An 18,155-nucleotide genomic window follows, 5' to 3' on the forward strand; every position below is an offset into this window, starting at 1 on the left:
ATTGTATATCCTACTCATCATTTTAACTTTACAGACTATACCGAACTTCATCACAAGATACACCAGAAGTACATCTTGACAGGTATTAAAACAAAATATCCTACATAATCAAACATATTAAATCATTTAACTTTTGACTTTTACACTATTTTTTAATACCAAAATGGCAGATCTCATTGGAGTGCTGACAACAATAACTTTTGCAAAAAAAGTTTAGCTGAATCACAGAAGCACTCTTGTTCTTAAAAGGAACATGTATCTACAAAATCTCAAGTAATTACTATAAGGAATATATAATACATTTTTGCATCAATATTTCTACATGAAAAGATAAACATTTTAATATAAATATACTGTTTTACATACGATGTTTCTTTTCTTATAAACTTTTCATAGTAACAATACAATCAAAGTTGTGTTGTATGGAGAATTGGCCTTGGAAATAAATGAAGATGAACTACTTTGAAACAAGCCAAACACTGTTCTTGCTATAGCTGGATTGATGATCAAGACCTATATGCGTAAGTTGATCATTACAAATATTTTATGCAGTCATAATAGCTTTTTACCATAAAAAACCACAGTTATTTAACTAATTACATTTTGTAGGATCATTGTACGCATCTTCCTGCTCTGCAACCAGAGTTTATATTGATCATGTTATTCCTTAAGTAAAAGAGCTAAAGACCAGGTAATGTTGTACAAGCTGAAGAATTACATTATTTAATTTAAAACGAACTAGAAAGCATCCTACTTATCACTGACAAAACAAAATTACATATACCAAAATGAACCAATTCAAGCCCAGCTGCAAAAAATGGAAGAAGGAAATCTCCTACAAATTACTCAACCAACCGCTGTCCAAAAAGCAACAATTAAAGACTTGCTGGCAATAGAACCAAGCAAAACAATGGTAAAAATCTATCTATACTAACATATTTTTAGCAACAAAGATTTATTTACCTAGAATCATTTGTAAATTAACAATAACATTTACATTATTTTTCAGAACAAGAAATTTGAGCTCACAGGAACGATAGTCAATATAGAAGCACCAAATGAATGATACTACAATGCATGCAATGAATGTGCAAAAGGATTGAAATATTTATCTAACAAATTTTGGTATAGTACCCATGATGAAAAAGTACCAGTACTGATGTAAGAAAACTAAAACTTCATCATCAAATTCACAAACAAAATATTATTCTGTAACATAACATTAATGGTGTAGTACCCATATGTAAGAACCCTTTTGATTAGATTGTTATCTTTTTTACTTAAGAAACTGTCCAAAACAAATATTTTTTTCAAATTAATATCAATTTATCTTTTTCTCTACAAATAAATTACTTTTGAAGATACCCTTCTAATTAAACGTTGAATCATTGCATATAACAAATGAAAATTTCAAAGGACAAAGGACAGATTCAACCATATATGTTTGTCTTATAAAAGGAATATGTATTTGCTGATATAATTATTATAATGAATTATATCATTTCAATATTTAGTTATATCTATATTTTATATTATTAAATGCTCTACTTATACTCCACTTTCTAGCACACTCAGGATGAGCACCTCTTCCGCAGATGAGAGTCAAAAAGTCAAGATGCCAACAAAACAAAACCTTTAGTGTGTCAAAACCCTTTCTTGCTTTCTGCCTACTCGATAAAAATCAGTAGATCCGTGTGGACTCAAAGGCAACGGAGAACTGAACCTGCAAATTTGTATAATAATATATTACGAAAAGTTGTAAATAAATTTATACATACACTCACTCTTATGAATAGAAAGGAAAAAGGCAATCAAATATTTTTTGAAATTAATATCAATTTATCTATTTCTCTAAATACAACATAATTTATATTTTCTGTAAAATTTTTCGTGGCGTAGCTACGGGCATCATTCTAGTATTATATAATAGTACATTGTTATATATAATAGTAAATTGTTATTGACTAATTAATATATTGATAAGTATACTATATAATATATAATATATAATATATGGTTATATATTATAATATAGTTAATTATTAATATAAGTTATATTACTATAAGATACTAATAATAATATAAGTTACTTTAGTAATATAAGCTATACTATAGTAACATTAATATATTAATAAGTCACTATATTAAATTATTAATATAAGTTATACTATATTACTATAGTTTATTAATAATTTATAAAAAGATAAGTTACTATAGTCTCTCGTAGTATAGATTATATACTGTATATTAAAAAAATACTATATATAGTATAATATATTAATAACTTAATATAAAAATAAGTTAATATAATAAGTTATATCCATAACTTAAGCTTAGTGTATAGTTTTCATTATATTTTGCATTACATTTGCAATAGTTTTTATATGATTATATTTATATAAATATTTAATAATATTAATATCTAAATAAAATGTGTTTTATTTTTTATTTTTTGATGATTAAATCTAAATCAATATTCATATTTAAGTATGGAAAGAATGTGCGAGTTAATTCATGTAAAAAAATCCTTCTTGATGATTAAATCTAGCCCTTCATTCATATATATGTATAGAATATCTGTGTGAGTGCATACATGTAATAAAAGCCCTTATATACTTATTTCAAAGTCAGCTAATTCGGTTAACCGACTTCAAAAATTTTTAACCGAATCGAATCAACGAAATTGATTTAATTGAATTTTTTAACCAATTTAACCAATTTAACTAAAATCGAATTAACCGAATTAATCGATTATTTTGATTGAATTTTGCTCACTCCTAGTTGTTCTGTCCAAGGTTAGGGTTAGGGTTTTGTGGTTTAGGGATGTTGTCTTTTACTAATGTGGTTTTCATGCGTGGGAATGGGTTTTGTGGTTTAGGGTTTTTGCTAGTGTGGTCTTCATGTGTTAGAAGGGGTTTTGTGGTTTAGGATTTTTGTTTGTTGTTAATGTGGTAAAGGTTTGGGAGGGTTTGGATTAGGGTTGGGGTTGAGGGTTGGGTTGTGACCTAAACCTAAAACCTTAAAACCTTAAATTAGGGAATTAGGGTTAGTGTTTTGGAAGTTAGGCTTGAACTCAAACACTATCCCTGAATCCTCAATTGTAGAACCTTAACCATAAATCAATAAACAGAGGAATTAGGTTTAAGAATTGGGATTTTCAGATTCAAATTTGGAGGTTTTAAAAATAAGTTTTAATTTTGTTGAGATTTAGGGTTAGCATTTGGGTTTAAGGCTATTGTTTAATATTTCAGAGTTATTAACCTATTCTAATTGGGTTTTTCAAGTTTGGACATGGCGAAGATGTTGAATGACTTGGTGGTGCACCATGATAGAGAAATGATGACTATCGACAATGTTGATCTAGATAGATATTCCTACATAGAGTTAACAAATGATGTCTTTGAAGTGTTGGTGAACGACTCCAATGCTAGAGTTGGAATGAGAGTCTCCATTATTGCATAACACCCTAAATTAAAGAAGGTGTTGGAATTGAAGAGTGATGGTGATGTGTTGAAGCTATTTAAAGTCTATGAAGGGAAATAAATTCATTTGTACTTGGACCTGATTCCTACTATTTCATTATAGACAATGGGATCTGGTAAGACTTTTGTTGCAAAAAATGCTAGTGTATGTGTCTTTGCTAGACTTGTAAATGCTGGTTTAGGTGCTAGCAGAGGCAGGATTGGTAAGCCTAGTTGTATTGTGCTTAGTGACTCTATTTCAAGTAAAGTTGAAATAGAGATTGAAGTTGGAACTTCAAGTAGAGGTCGTTTAGGTTCAAGTAGAGGTCGAGGGTTTAGCGTTAAAGGTAGAGATAAAGTTGGTGCAAGTAGAAGAGGTGAAGTACATTTTGCTACTGTTGGTATTAGTGATGAGGAAAGTATTGATTTAGATAGCGAAAGTAGTGATTCAGTTGATGGAAAGGATGTATCTAGTGAAAACGTATATTGGATGCTTGAGATACAAAGTGAGGAATTTTAAGGCAACTGGGATAGTGATGTAGAAAATGTTGAGGTTGAAGAAGATGTAAAGAATGATGTTTTGTTTATGATATTGGCATTGATGTAGAATAAGGGAACTAGGATAGTGATGAATTTGACAATGAGGGTAGAACAGTAGATAAGTCCCTTAGAGGCATACCATATGCTCCTAATAAGAATGAAAAGGTTGTATTAACAGACAACATGCTGTTTACAAGTGTGCAACACTTTAGGGAGGTGATGGCTGATTATATGATCTAGGAAGGGATAAAGTTGTATAGAGCAAAAAATGAGAAAACTAGGTTCAAGGCTTTCTATAAAGGAAATGGTTGTGAGTGGTTGGTTCAAGCAAATATATATTTGGATAGGAAAATTTTTAAGTTCAGGAAGATGGGGAATGAACACTCTTGCATTAGGATCAGTAACAATAATTTTACTACTACAACTACTTGGATTGCTAACAAGCTTGCTACTTAATTGCACTATAATCCAAATATGTCATAAAATCTGATGAAACATGAATTACAAGAGAGGTATGGAGTCAGAGTTTATTCTAAGAAGTTGTATAGGGCAAAGAAAAAGGCTTGAGAGAAGTCTAAAGGGACTCATGATGAGTTCGATTCTTACATGCACCTGTATGCCCAGATGGTGAAGGATACAAATCCTGGGAGCATAGCCATCATGCAAAGAGAGAGGCCTGAGTTGAGCATGTACCCAACTTTCAAAAGGTTTTTTCTGCCCTTTAATGCTTTAAGGAAAGGCTTCAACAAAAGATGTAGGCATTTCATTAGGGTTGACGGTTGCCACCTCAAAGGCCATATGGAGGGGCTTTGCTATTTGTTATTACCATTTATGGGAATTGTGATTTGTTCCTGCTACTATTGCTATGGTAGAGTTAGAGAATGATGGCTCATGGTCTTGGTTTTTGAACTTGGTTAATATTGCCATTAGGGACTTCAACAAACAATTGATAGTGATGAGTGATAGGCGAAAGGTAAACCCTAAACCTTTATTATTTTACACTTAATTTGTTAATTTCAATTACTTATTAATTGTTACTTATTCTTATATAGTAGGGTTTAGATGATATAATTACAGAGATAATGTCCCATGCCACTCAAAGGTGTGCTAGACACCTTTATAGAAATTTTAGGCAAAAATATTTGAGGTTGGACATGAAGGTGAACTTTTGGAAAGCTGTAAAAGCATATAACTAGTGGGATTGGAATGAAGCCATGATAAAGATTAAAGCTGAAAATGTAGAGGCATACAATTGGTTGGTGGAAAAACCATTCACATTGTGGGCAAGGCACATCTTTGACCCAAGTGTGAAGAGTGACCATGTGACCAACAACATGGTTGAGAGTTTCAACCACTAGATTGGGCTTGTGAGGAGTAAACCCATTCTAGTTTTGTTTAAAGAAATTAGAGTCAAGATAATGAAGAGGCTTTATGATTGGTATTATAAGGCTTGCAAATGGGAGAGGCAGGTGACACCTAAAATTAAGAAGAAGTTGGTTTCTGCCAAGTATAGTGGCAGGTTTTGTAGGGTTGTGCTTAACTCAGATTTTGAGTTTCGTGTGTTTCAAGGTGGCAAGACATATACTGTCAACTTGAGGGTAAGAAGGGTAACTTGTCCATGTGGCGTTTGTAATATTTAAAGTAAGGGTATATCAACATATTTCATGTATACACTAATTGGTTGCATATTTTAGGGTTTACTAACTTGTGTTTGGTTGCATTTTAAGTATTCCTTGCAAGCAAGCAACAACTTGCATAGGTCACATTAAGGGTGATTTAGAGCAACATTGTGACAACTACTACTCTAAAGAAAAGTTCATGCTGGCATACAATGAGTACATTCACCCCATACCTGATATCACCATGGCTGAGTTCAGAGAGCAAGTAGATCCAATGGAGCCTCCACTGCTTCGCTGTGTACTTGGTAGGCCCAAGAAGAATAGAAAAAAAGAACTCAAGGAAGGACTAGTTGGACATGGCAATTCTAGGAGGAGTAGCATTGTTAAGTGCACCTTATGCTCCTCACTTGGTCATAATAGAAAGACCCGTCTTAAGGTTCTAATGCAACTTAATAAAAAGGTAATCTACATTGATTATGTGATTTAGTATTTTACATTATATACATAATTTAATGTATCTAATACATTATTTATGTTTTAAATTGTAGCAAAATACCTTGCTTGGGTCTTCATTAGGAGTTGTTGCTAGGTCTTCATTAAGAGTTGTGACATCAAGAACTTTAAGAGGACCTGCTGGTGTGCAAAGAATACCAATTATAGCTTTAGGACTTGGTGGTGGTGCTAGATCTGTCCTTGCTCATGGTGGTGCAAGGAGGCCTTCATTTACTAGATCTACAGCCCTTATTGCACTTGTTTCCCATACTACCTCTACCTCAGTAATGAATACTAATGGTGCTGGAGGGACACAAACAAATGTCTCTAATGTTGTTGATATGTGAATGTTAATTTGATACAAAGTTCTAGGTTTTTTTTTTGTGGTGTTTGGATGGATGAGTGGAATGTAAATTAACAATGGATGCTTTGTAACATTTTGTCTTTTTTTGTCTTCCATTATTTGGAAATTAGAAATAGATGCTTGACTTTGGTATTGGACTCGTTGGTAGTGGTTCAGATTCTTGTGTAAACTTTATTTTGTAAAGCTTGTAGTCCACATGTGCACAAAAGTTTAGGGAAGATAGTAGTCCTCAAGTGCACAAGGGACCTGATGCAATTATTGTATAAGATATATATTGAATATCAATGCAAAGATGATATCACTTGTTTGGAAAAAAAAACCTTTGCATTAACTTTGATATCATTTGTTGTGTTCAAGTCTACTATGAAAGTACTGAAGGTATCATAAACAAGTTATGATTAATTCAAAATAATTGGCATCACAAGACAAAAAACTCAAGATATTGAATTGCTTTGCTATCTTTATGTCCATTTAATATTTCAATATTTCAACAATTTTGTATTCAATTTTCAACAACTTACAACAACTTTTGCATCCAATATTTCAACAATTTATAACAACTTTTATCAAACAAAAATTACATTTAAAAGCCTCGAATTCTTTCTATTTTTTCTTCCCATCCCATCTCTTTGAGGCATTTAATCAAACACCATTCGAGCAACCTGTCAACCTTCATTTTCTCTTCCCTTTTCCCATATTTCGCCCCTACTTTAAATCAATTCAAGAACCACAGATGGATGCTATGGAAGAGTTAGAGATCATTTTGCAACTTTTATTTTTTTTTTAGCTACCATACCCACTAACTTTTCCATGACATCTATCCGTGGTTCTTGAAATGGAAGTTCTCTAGCAAGATTGCAGACAATAGAAGCTTAAAGGGTAAAATCCATTTTTAGTTCTTGAAATGATCCGTTTCCTCCATTCCTTTCATCATTTCTTCTTTTGTGGAGTGCTAAAATTCAGCAAGAAATATGGAGCACTTCAATTAGAAATATGGGATTTTAACTAATCCTCTGTTGTTCTTGAAATAATCTTTTTCCTCGATTAGTTTTATCATTTCTTCTTTTGTAAAGTGCCATTAAATCAGCAAGAAATCTAGAGCATTTTAGCAAAAAATTTAGATTTTTAGCTTCTGGTTTGAGGGACTTCTTAGTTTCAACAAAAACATTGAAAAAAAGGGCAAAATTGTCCTAAAATTTATCAAATAAACAGAGACTGATGACAGGACTTCTGTGTCTAACGGAAGATATTTTTTGGACGGACTGTCTATTTCGAATACTAATAGACTTGCGTGAAATTATATTTAAAAGTTAAAAGGGTCAAGTATTTTACCTTAAATTTTAATTGATTTTTTAATGAGTTAACTTTAATAAATTAATTTAATTTTCATTGATAATATATATAAAATTAATTTAAAATTAATTTTTATTTTGGATTTAAGTTTGGGTATTAGGTGTTGATTCTTAATCGGGTTTGAGTAGAATATTAATAGTTAAATTTTAATCAGATTCAGATTGGTATCTCAAAATTAATGAGCATCCTTCTCATTATCATTGCTATTGTAACAATTTGATTTTAATTCAATGATGATGGTTTCTAAATATAAAAATCAAATAATCAAACTCATTTGATATATCATTACAAATTATTCAATCTATTGACTTCAATCTTGTAAGCTTACTAATATTTGGTTTCAATAATTAATACATGATTTCCCTACTTAGATAATCATTCGAATCTCCCTTTTCTCAAATTCAAAAAAAAAAAAAAAACTTGATCAAATAAAACTAGTTTGGATTTTTTGTTTTTCGAGGCTACATCTACGGATTAGTGGTTTTTGATATTTTGTAATTATATATATATATATATATNGTATATTTGTATTATATATATATATATATATATATATATCTAAAAAATCTAAATGAAGGTGAGAGAGTTTTTTCCTCCAAATTCCTTACTCTGTTCATCTTTTTCTTTTTTTTGAAAAATTTCAAAGTTCTTATTTTTCTGTAAAATTTTCTTGAAAAATCAACAATTAGTTTACATTCACAAAACTCAAAAGTTGATGAGTTGAAGTAATAAGTGAAATGAAATCTGTAAATTAGAATATTGCTCAGAGTTACTACACGTCATGTCTGTATGTAACAACTCTAATGCACTTGGTGTATAATAAATCTATTAAATATAACATGGTGTGTAATATGTTTTTGTACATGTCTACATGTCACAATATTTTTTTTTTCAAAATATCATGTAATAAATTTTTTCGAACATGGCATGTAATAACAATATTTTTTAAACATGACGTGTAACTTGCTCCTTTGTATTTCATTAGAACATAAACTCTTGGACTTAAACAACGTGTAATAATTTTTTTTCAACATGACATGTAACAATATTTTTTTGAACATTGCATTTAATAACAACATTTTTTAAATATATAGGACATCAACTCTTGGAGATAATCAGCTTCACGATAGAGATAAAGTTTAAAATTTAAAAAAATTGACATGGAAGAAGATGTATTGAAAAGTTGTTCAACGTCAACATTATTGTTGGGATGAAATAGATTAGGATAAAAAAATATTATCTAAAATCTCAAATTTGGATAATTAACTTTTAGAGTTATTTTATTTATTACATTTCCTGAAATTAAAAAAAAAAATGGTATATAACAATTTTTTTTCAATATAACGTGTAACAACATTTTTTTCAATACGTGCACTTGAATATGAGAAGGTTTTATTAAAGATAATTTTATCTAAAAATATTTTTTTAAGTAAAAACAGTTAAAATTAAAAAAAATTATTTTTAAAAATACCTTATCTTTGAAGACTGAAAAAACTGTCCCTAAATTCTATATAAACGTGACACCAAAAAGAAAGAGTAATGATTGAGCATGTACATATGTCAATTACGGTATATCTTAATTTACAGAAAGTTATAGTGAATAGAAATTAATTTCCCTTTCCCTGACATTACAATTATTTATTTTCCTTCTTTTGTTTTTTTATTTCAGTATCTGAATTTAAAGCTAATACACAAAAGATAGAAATCCGAAAGTCCAACAGGCAAGCACTCAGGTCTAACGAGCCATACCGGTGGCAAAAGTCGGAGGCGCCATGGCTCCACCTCGGTTCCACCTGTCAACATTGGCAAGCCACCCTGGTCCAACATAAGCCAAATCGCTTCAACCCATGATCAAAGGGAAGGATGGTGCTTAATTTGATTGAATTCGATTGTAGTGAATTTACCTACGGAAGGGTCGAAGCCCTGACTTTGAAGCTCCCTGTACTCTTGGCAAATGGCGCAGAAGTGGCAACAACAGTGAACGAAGAAATCAGCACAAGGCTCCTCTTTCAACCCGAAGAGGCTTCTCAATTTCTTTCGATACGTGCATGTGTACAAGCACGAACAGCAAGCGTGAGCTAGCAAATAGTAGACCAGGCCTGCTCCAACACAACCTGCAAAACCAAAAAAATGAAAAATTAGTACAAATAGAGAACAGAAATTTCAATGGCATGAGCTTCTTCACAGGTAGGAATAACAAATCTATTACAAACGGATGAACGAACGGAAAAATCTTTACTCTAATATCATATTTATTTTAAGATAGACGTTTAATTTAAAGTCGATTGATATGGATTAAGCAATTCTTATTTTATCGACAGACCAACGGTTTAATTTGAAAAGCTTAAACTGATAATTTCTTTGGTTAAATTAATAATATTATTATATATTATGGATAAGAGATCGAATTGGGGAGTTACTTGTGGTTCCTCTGTCTATGATCTCGGCATTTTGGCCAAATGTGATGCAAGGACAGCAGCAGGTAGTGATACCTTCAAGCAGAGAAACAAACGAAAAAAGGGTTAAATTTGCTATTTATAGAGTTATTCGAGAAAATTTTTAAGACAAAAATGAAAAGAGGAAAATCAAAGCAGGATGTAGAAAAGGGGGACTCACAGCTGGAGATATCTTCACAGCAGCTACAGAGGCCGGTGGACCAGTCACTTGGTTTGCTCACAACCGGAGCCGTAGGAGCAAAATTAGGTATCGGTTGAGGGGGATATGGTGGCAGCTCAGCCACTGCTGGTGGTGCTTTCGATGGAGTTGACCTTGGGTTTCCGCTATTATTTGGACACATTTTAGTGATCAAAGAATCACTAAAAATTAGAATGAAAGGGTAGCAACACTATAATGGAACTACTTTGAATTTTTGCTTGAGAAAACTTTGAATATGTCTGCTTAAGTTAAAATTAAAAATGTAATACTCTAATGAGACCCAATTTGATAGTAATAATTAACTTATTTATTTATATTAGACTGTCAGCATCATGTAGGGATGGGCAAAGGTGTTCTTGTTTTGTAGTCTAAGGCTTTCCTACCAAATAATATAGAACTCCAACTGTGCTCCAGGAATGAAATTTTGAGTCTTAGTTTTTTTGTTTTTCTTTTGCAAAGATGGTTGGAACAAAAGTTTTTTTTTTTTAGTACTTGACCATGCAAGTAGTTGGAATTTGCCTGTTACCTACCCAAAATTATATTGTTTTTTTTATCAAAATGTCTATGGAAGTTTAATTTTGACCACTTAATTTTTGAATTTAAAGTCCCTATCCAACAAAACTTTCTTTGACAGCAATACCTACTAATAAATTTTTATTTTCAAGTTGCATTTAGAAAATTTTCTTGAAAGATGGGGTTTTAATAATTTGACTCTTTCTCAAGTAGAATTGAGAATTAACTAACTAATATAGATTATGATAGACTTTTCTCAAGTCATTGCAAAATAGCCGATCTTACAATTATTCTATCATAATCAAGAACTGTATAGGAATTTATCAAATTTTGATATAAAATTCATGATAAACCTTTACATAATCCATGACTGCGAATGAATAATTAATCTATATCTTTAACTATGATATATATAAAATAAAATACACCCATCGTCTCAACATAAAAATTTTTAAATTATACAAAAGAAAAAAAGAAAAACTATGTAATTAGTCTATGTATTCTACATAAAGTATGAGTTTAGTTTTGTACAATAGTTTGTATAAATGGAGTCTTTATGCTTTGTCAATTTACTAATTTCATTTTTTAATTTTAATATTATTAAATTTAACCGTTAAATATATTAACGTGACATTGTAATTAAATTGACATGACACTTCTTGTTGACTGGACAATTATTGACATTTATGATGATACGGTACCTATGGACGTGGCAAAAATGCTTACATGACAAATGCAGGAAAAAGACAAGATGCAATATCACATCGGACAAGCAAGAAAATTCAGAAAAGTTTATAAATGTGCTAGCTACATGTTTTTTAAACCTGTGACGAAGATAGATCTTGAATTAAAGAGATTTTGATAAAAATAAATGAAATTAATTTAGATCATAAAAAAATTCAAATGCATATAGATAGTTTTATTATCTTTTAGCATGTGAAACCTCAATATCTAAAAAAATACACTATCAAAATTTACAGCCGTCCAATATAAAAAATAATAGTTTACAGAACTGAAAAGAATATTAAAAATGAATAAATTATTTTTTAAAATAAAATAATGCCGCCACCATTAGTATTTCGTATATAAAATAAATTATTTATTTTTTTATTTCTTATTTAATTTTACCTATAGAGGGCTCGAGTCCACGGCTCTTAAGCTCGCTATACTCTTGACAAAGAGAACATTGGATGCAACACCAGTGAACGACACAGTCCCTGCAGGGTTCTTCCTTGAGTGTAAATAGAGCTCTTAGTTTAGTTCGATATGGGTAACAGTAAAAAAATGCACAACCAAAGCTGCCAAGGATGTAGTAAATTCGAGCTGCATCCGCAGGAGCTGCAAGAAGAAAAGAAAAATATAGGCACCATCGCCTCCCCCATCTTTGCCACCACCACCTACTTATCCGTCACCCCCACCGCCTTCACCAACGCCAACACCTTCATATTGCGTGAGGTCCCCACCTCCTCCGCCACCAAACTCACCACCTCAGCCACCGCCAGTTCATTACTACTATAGCTCCCCACCACCATCCCATTATTCAGTGCCACCACCGCCGCCGCCACATTCACCTCCACCACGAATTTATCCATACTTATCGCCGCCACCACCACCTCCTCCAGTCCATTCTCCACCACCACCTTCACCTCCACCCCCATCTGTGGAGTACTCTCCACCACCGCCATCACCACCACCGGTTGTAACATATTCCTCACCACCACCACCAGTTCATTACCATTCATCTCCCCCACCATCACCGCCACCACCAGTCCCATGTGAAAACCCACCATCATCACTGCCACCAACACCGCCAATTGTTTATGAAAGCCCGCCACCGCCAGCTCCTGTATATGAGGGGCCATTGCCGCCGGTAATTGGAGTGTCATACGCTTCACCTCCGCCACCACCTTTCTATTGATTCTTTTGAGAATTTTCCTCTAACCTTTCCTTCATCACAAAACCCCAAAAAAAATGTCACAAAAATTGTATTTGGCTATCATCACGGCTTCTTTTTCCTCTCCTTTGCACTTCATTATGACCAAAGGAACTCTTCTTTCTCCTTGGGAGCAATTCTCATCGCTCATGGAAGAGATTGATAAAATGTCTATCACTTGCGAAAACTGTGGGCTTGAACTCTTCAAAGAATGTTGTTGAAGAGGGTGGAAAGAAGAGAGAAAGATAGACTGAGAGGTAAGAGGAGAAATTCTCTCCCATATTTATTTCAATTGTTATGGATATTTGGAGTTGTGAAATAAAAATGGCAGAGAAAGAGAGAGTAGTTGTATGTATAGGGATGAATTTGAGAACCATAATTATCCAGGCTTACAAAGGCAGCAGCTGGTAACACTTCTTCTTGTTGCTGTTGCTGTTGCTAGTTTGTGGGTTTTTATTGTTATTATTCTCTTCTTTTTTATTATCATACTTTTGTTTCTTTTTTTCTTGTCATTTTATAGTGTAATCGGATGAACATTTTACTAGTATTGATGATTTTCCAGAATTCAGTTATTCCTTCTTTTCAAAAAAAAAAAATCATATCATCATATAAACATAAAAACAAATGTACGGAGAGGAGATAGTTGAGATTGCTTACATGTTTTCCCTCTGTCAATGATCTCGACGTTTCGGCCAAAGGTGATAAAAGCACAGCAAAAGGTCATGAAGCCTTCATGGAAAACAACATTTTATACATGTTTAAATCATATATATGGAATTTATAATCGGTAAATGAAAGCAAATTGGAAACATTTTAGAAGTATGGAATTCATGGATCATATTATTTGATGGGGTAAGATTACTATATGTATTTATGTAACTAATAAGTATATGTTAACTTTATAATATAATTGTTTGTGGAGTATACAACCCTACTACTATTGAATTTTGTGAATCTTTTCAATCTATTGGTTATAAAAGAATTGAAACAATATTTATTGTTATTTGTATACATTATTGATGGTATGAACAATTTTTTTACAAATGAGTATAGCTAGCTTTTGATCATTGAGACGGAGGGGAGGAGGCCAGTGGGGCCCAGCCCCCTCAACAATTTCAAAATTTTTATAATTTACTTTAGTTTTTAAAATTTAATAATTTCGTCCCCACAAAGATTTAAAAATTTTTCTAACATATTTTGATTGTTTTAGAATTTTATAATTTTGTCCCTATAATAATTTTTTATTTAGTGAGATGTCCCACAACAATTAGTTAACAACTAATTTTAATAGGACTAAAATAAAACCTATTGCACTAAAATTATTCTCAAATTTTACTTCTCAAAAACCTCACAACCATCCCCTATTGTTTTTTTTCTTTTTACCAAATACTATAGAAACGAAAAAAATTTTTTTACACTTTTTTGCTTGCCAGTATTATTTGTAGAGAAAATCTTTAGTTAATAACTCAATTTTTATGTCATGATTATTGGTAAGTTTGATTTATTTGCTTATTTTATTTTTAATATTTTCAATTTAAATTTTTTTTATTTAATAATTTCTACTTAGTGATTTTTATTTAAGATTTACCGTCTTAGTCATTTTTTGTTGAAAGCAACAAAACAAGAATTTGATTAAGTACTTAGTGTTAGTTATTACTTATTTATTTGGGGATTGTTTGATTGCTTTCTTATAAATTATTTGTATTTTTTATTTGCTTATATTCTTGTGAACAATTAAGTTTTTTATTCGATATTGCTTTCTCATTAAATTGTTTATTGATATTGTGTTTTAATTTTTGTGATTAATTTTAGGAAATTGCTTCCTATTGAATTATTTATTGATAGCCTTTAATATTTTTTAACGAACTGCTTTCCATTGAGATTTTTGTTATTATATTTGTTAATTTATGTTTGTTGTTAAGTTTATCTAAAAATTGAGATTATTATCATTATTAAATTATTTATGATTGTTTTAGTTAATTTTTTAAGAAAATTATTAAGATTGATTTTTTGAATGAGTTTTAGGATTTGTTTGTATATTTTTATATAAATTTTTTTCATATAAATTGTTTTATATTGTCTTTAACTCTTCGCTCCCCAAACACGAAATTCTGACTCCACCACTAATCATCATCCATTGAGTGAAAGACTTCCCAATAATTTGTTCTTTTTGCTTAATTACCTTTTCTTTATAAGAAAAGATTAACTTTTCTTTATATTAGTTAAACAAAGGAAAAATAGGTGTTCCAAACTCAAATGGAGGGCACTAAATTCATAGTAAAAATAATTGAGATATATGTATATCTGTATGTATATATAAGTGTATATGTGTATGTGCGTGCGCGTGTAGGTTAATATAAAATATTATTTTATTGGTTTTAAATGAAATAATTTTTCCACACTTGCTCTCATTGAAATATAATCTTTAAGTAAATTTATTACACTTCAATGGTAAACGTTACGAAGTAAGAGACAAAATAGACATTCAATTTAACATGCAGGCAAACAAAGTAACAAAATGCAGGAAGATAAAATATGCATGAAAAAACAAGGGGGGCAAGCTCATGGTCGCTTTCTCTTACAGTTACTTGGATCTTCACAACAATCGAAAAGACCAGAGGACCACTGCCCTGAATTTTGGGTTGGAACCGGCTGAACATTGGCTGCAGCTGGTGGCACTGCTGGTGCTCATTTCATTCCTTGGGTGTTGTTTGATTTCATCTTAGCTCACCAAAAAGACTAGAAGCAGAAAGGGTATGAGAAAAGACGACAGGATACTATGATGTTCTCTTGCTATCTTGTGAAATTCTTGTCCTTGCATTCTTCTACTTAAATATTAATCATAGGTTGTCTTTGACTTGTCTGAGGTTTATGAAAGATTATAATTTTTTTTTCTTTTCAAAAGGTAGTTAATTAGTTAGTGAATGATTAGTTGGTATGGTGGTCCGTTCACTAAGCTAGCACTATCTTTTAAAGAATGATGGAATAACAAAAATTTCAAATGACTATTTCAAAGTGCAAACCTGATCCAACGCAATTCCAGATGTATTTTCCCTCGTTAAATTTTAGTTTCTTAATTCAGTCAATGTTTATTGATTGATTAGTGTAGTTTTTTATTAGGTAATAGATTTTTTTTTCTTTGATTTAGCTAATAACTAATTGTGATACACCATAAAAAATTTTTGGTTATTTTGACGGAAAAAATTTCGTTAAAAAATTTTAATGAATTTTCATCAGATTATCGATGGAAATTAATTTTGCTATTTTTAGATGAAATCTCGATGAAATTTATCAGTAAAAACAATTTAATTAAAAATGATTAAAAAAATTTTAAATGAAAAAAAAATCCCCCAATTAAATAATTTGGTGAAATTTAGTGCATCTAGATAAATAATCTTGAAGTTATATTAGCAAGCAAAATCGTAAATATTGAAGAACTAAGTCGAATAACGGGTCATTTCATATAATTAATTAGTGTAATATATAAAATCATGAAAAACTGTTGTTCCGTTCTATTTTTTTTATCCATTTTTCTTGTTGAGAAATTTCAAATTATATGAACATGTATTGCTCTTACTTTTTGATGTTCCAAATTAATTTTTTATTTTTACTTTTTGTGATTAAAAAATAATATTGTACATCAATATTGTCATAAAGATGTAATTTTTTTTTTGAAAGTCAAAAGTGGATAAACAAAGGGAACCAAGGGAGTTTAAAATAAGATAAAACTATAAGGGAATATTTGGTGTATGTATTTCTTTTCAAAAGAATATGTTTCGTGTATACATAATTAAAAGTAGGATATTTTATAGTATATTATATACCATGTATGTTTGGTCAAAATTCCGGCTCTTTATATTATTTTAAAGAAAAACGAGACCTTTAAAACATAAAATATAGAAAAAAAACTTTTCTAAGATTTAAATCTTGTCATTTTGAACAAGAATATCCAATTTTCTTCTCCAAGAAAATATTTGTAAAACATAATATATAGGATAATTCTTATATATCTTATTACTTATATATATTATCAATTATTCTATTACTATTAATGGATTTTATGAATTAAATTCGTCACATATGATGTACTAAGTCTCCTGCTTAAAAGAATGAAGTTAGAGACTTGATTGGTATTTCTGTAAATTTCTTTTTAGATCAATATATGAAATTTGTTTTCTTTTTAAAATCGTTGTCACCTACATTCATTTTTCTTTCGAGGTAAATAGAAATTTATAATAATAAAAAATTGATATAATAAGTCAAGAGTTAAGGGTTTAGGATTTCTTTATTTCAAATATCTTAAAATATAATTCGGAAAAAGTCAATTAAATTAAAATATTTTTAATTATAATCAGAATGATGACTTGAGTAGCATATTGATTAATCAGAAAATATAATTAATTATGGCACTTTTTTCCAATTATATATAAATTAATTACCTCACTGACGATAATTTATTTGTTGATTAATTCCCACATTCTTTACTTTGTGAATTGGTAAATTCACTGTGTAACTATAGATTTCAGTCTTGAATTTGTCTAATAATTCTTTGAGGGCTATCATTAAGGATGAAATTGATAAAACGGGTTACTGAAATATGGTCGCCAGGTGGCTTTAGAAAGGAAAAATTCATGGTTTGGGGGGATATGGAAGGCTGGGTGTGAGGTAATCTTTAAATAATCTTGATCAGATTCCATTGCTACAACTCTTAAGGCTGAAGCATCCCCCTGGGAAAACATAAAGGTAGCAGAATGTGAAGCAAAGGGACAGAATTAGAAAGAGAATTGCAGGAATTCAGCACAAGATCAATGGAGATATATATATATATATATATATATATATCATCCACCTGAGAAGGACTGGGTTAAATTTAATAGTGATGATGCATTCAACCAGAATGACTTGAAGGCTGGCATGGTTATAATTATAAGAGATAGTGAATTCTGCTCTGTTTTTGGAAGCCATGGGTAAAGAAGTTTCAGAAGGTTGTTCCTGAAACTGATTTTGAGATTCTCTTTAGAAAGCCAGCAAGACACAGCAAAATCTGACAGCAGACAGGGTTGCCACTAAGTCAAAGAGGAGATTGTGTCCTGAGAAATTGATCCAAGCACCCCCATTTTTCTTGGTGTTCATTCTGAGTAAGGATGGTCTCTCAGCTTTACTCTCTGTTCTTGGTTAAGTCCTTGCTGCTTAGGTTCATCTAGAGCTTGATGTATTTCTCAGTA

At 30.9% G+C, this 18,155-nt stretch overlaps 2 protein-coding genes across 2 annotated transcripts; one reads left to right on the forward strand and one right to left on the reverse strand.

Moving 5' to 3' along the window:
• On the reverse strand, positions 9,376-10,740 carry LOC18604077 (protein PLANT CADMIUM RESISTANCE 3). The gene is made up of 4 exons (XM_007036408.2): positions 10,446-10,740; positions 10,250-10,321; positions 9,734-9,943; positions 9,376-9,644 (listed from the first exon to the last, which is right to left on the reverse strand). The coding sequence occupies exons 1-4, from the start codon at positions 10,624-10,626 to the stop codon at positions 9,565-9,567; spliced, it is 543 nt and encodes a 180-aa protein (XP_007036470.2). The 5' UTR covers positions 10,627-10,740; the 3' UTR covers positions 9,376-9,564.
• Positions 11,647-13,501, forward strand: LOC108661104 (leucine-rich repeat extensin-like protein 3). The gene is made up of 2 exons (XM_018116983.1): positions 11,647-11,694; positions 12,361-13,501. Exons 1-2 carry the CDS (start codon positions 11,647-11,649, stop codon positions 12,913-12,915), a joined length of 603 nt encoding a protein of 200 aa, XP_017972472.1. The 3' UTR covers positions 12,916-13,501.

The sequence above is a fragment of the Theobroma cacao genome, chromosome 3 (genome assembly GCF_000208745.1).
Source record: "Theobroma cacao cultivar B97-61/B2 chromosome 3, Criollo_cocoa_genome_V2, whole genome shotgun sequence".
NCBI lineage: Eukaryota > Viridiplantae > Streptophyta > Magnoliopsida > Malvales > Malvaceae > Theobroma > Theobroma cacao.

Excerpts from the sequence above, each read along its gene's own strand:
- LOC18604077 (XM_007036408.2), bottom strand. The coding sequence starts at position 10,626 with ATGTGTCCAAATAATAGCGGAAACCCAAGGTCAACTCCATCGAAAGCA. Across the intron at positions 9,944-10,249 it reads CATAGACAGAGGAACCACAA|GTTGTGTTGGAGCAGGCCTG; the intron begins GTAACTCCCCAA and ends TTGGTTTTGCAG. Across the intron at positions 9,645-9,733 it reads GGGCTTCGACCCTTCCGTAG|GGTGGCTTGCCAATGTTGAC; the intron begins GTAAATTCACTA and ends ATGTTGGACCAG.
- LOC108661104 (XM_018116983.1), top strand. The coding sequence starts at position 11,647 with ATGACACTTCTTGTTGACTGGACAATTATTGACATTTATGATGATACG. Across the intron at positions 11,695-12,360 it reads TTGACATTTATGATGATACG|GCACCATCGCCTCCCCCATC; the intron begins GTACCTATGGAC and ends AGAAAAATATAG.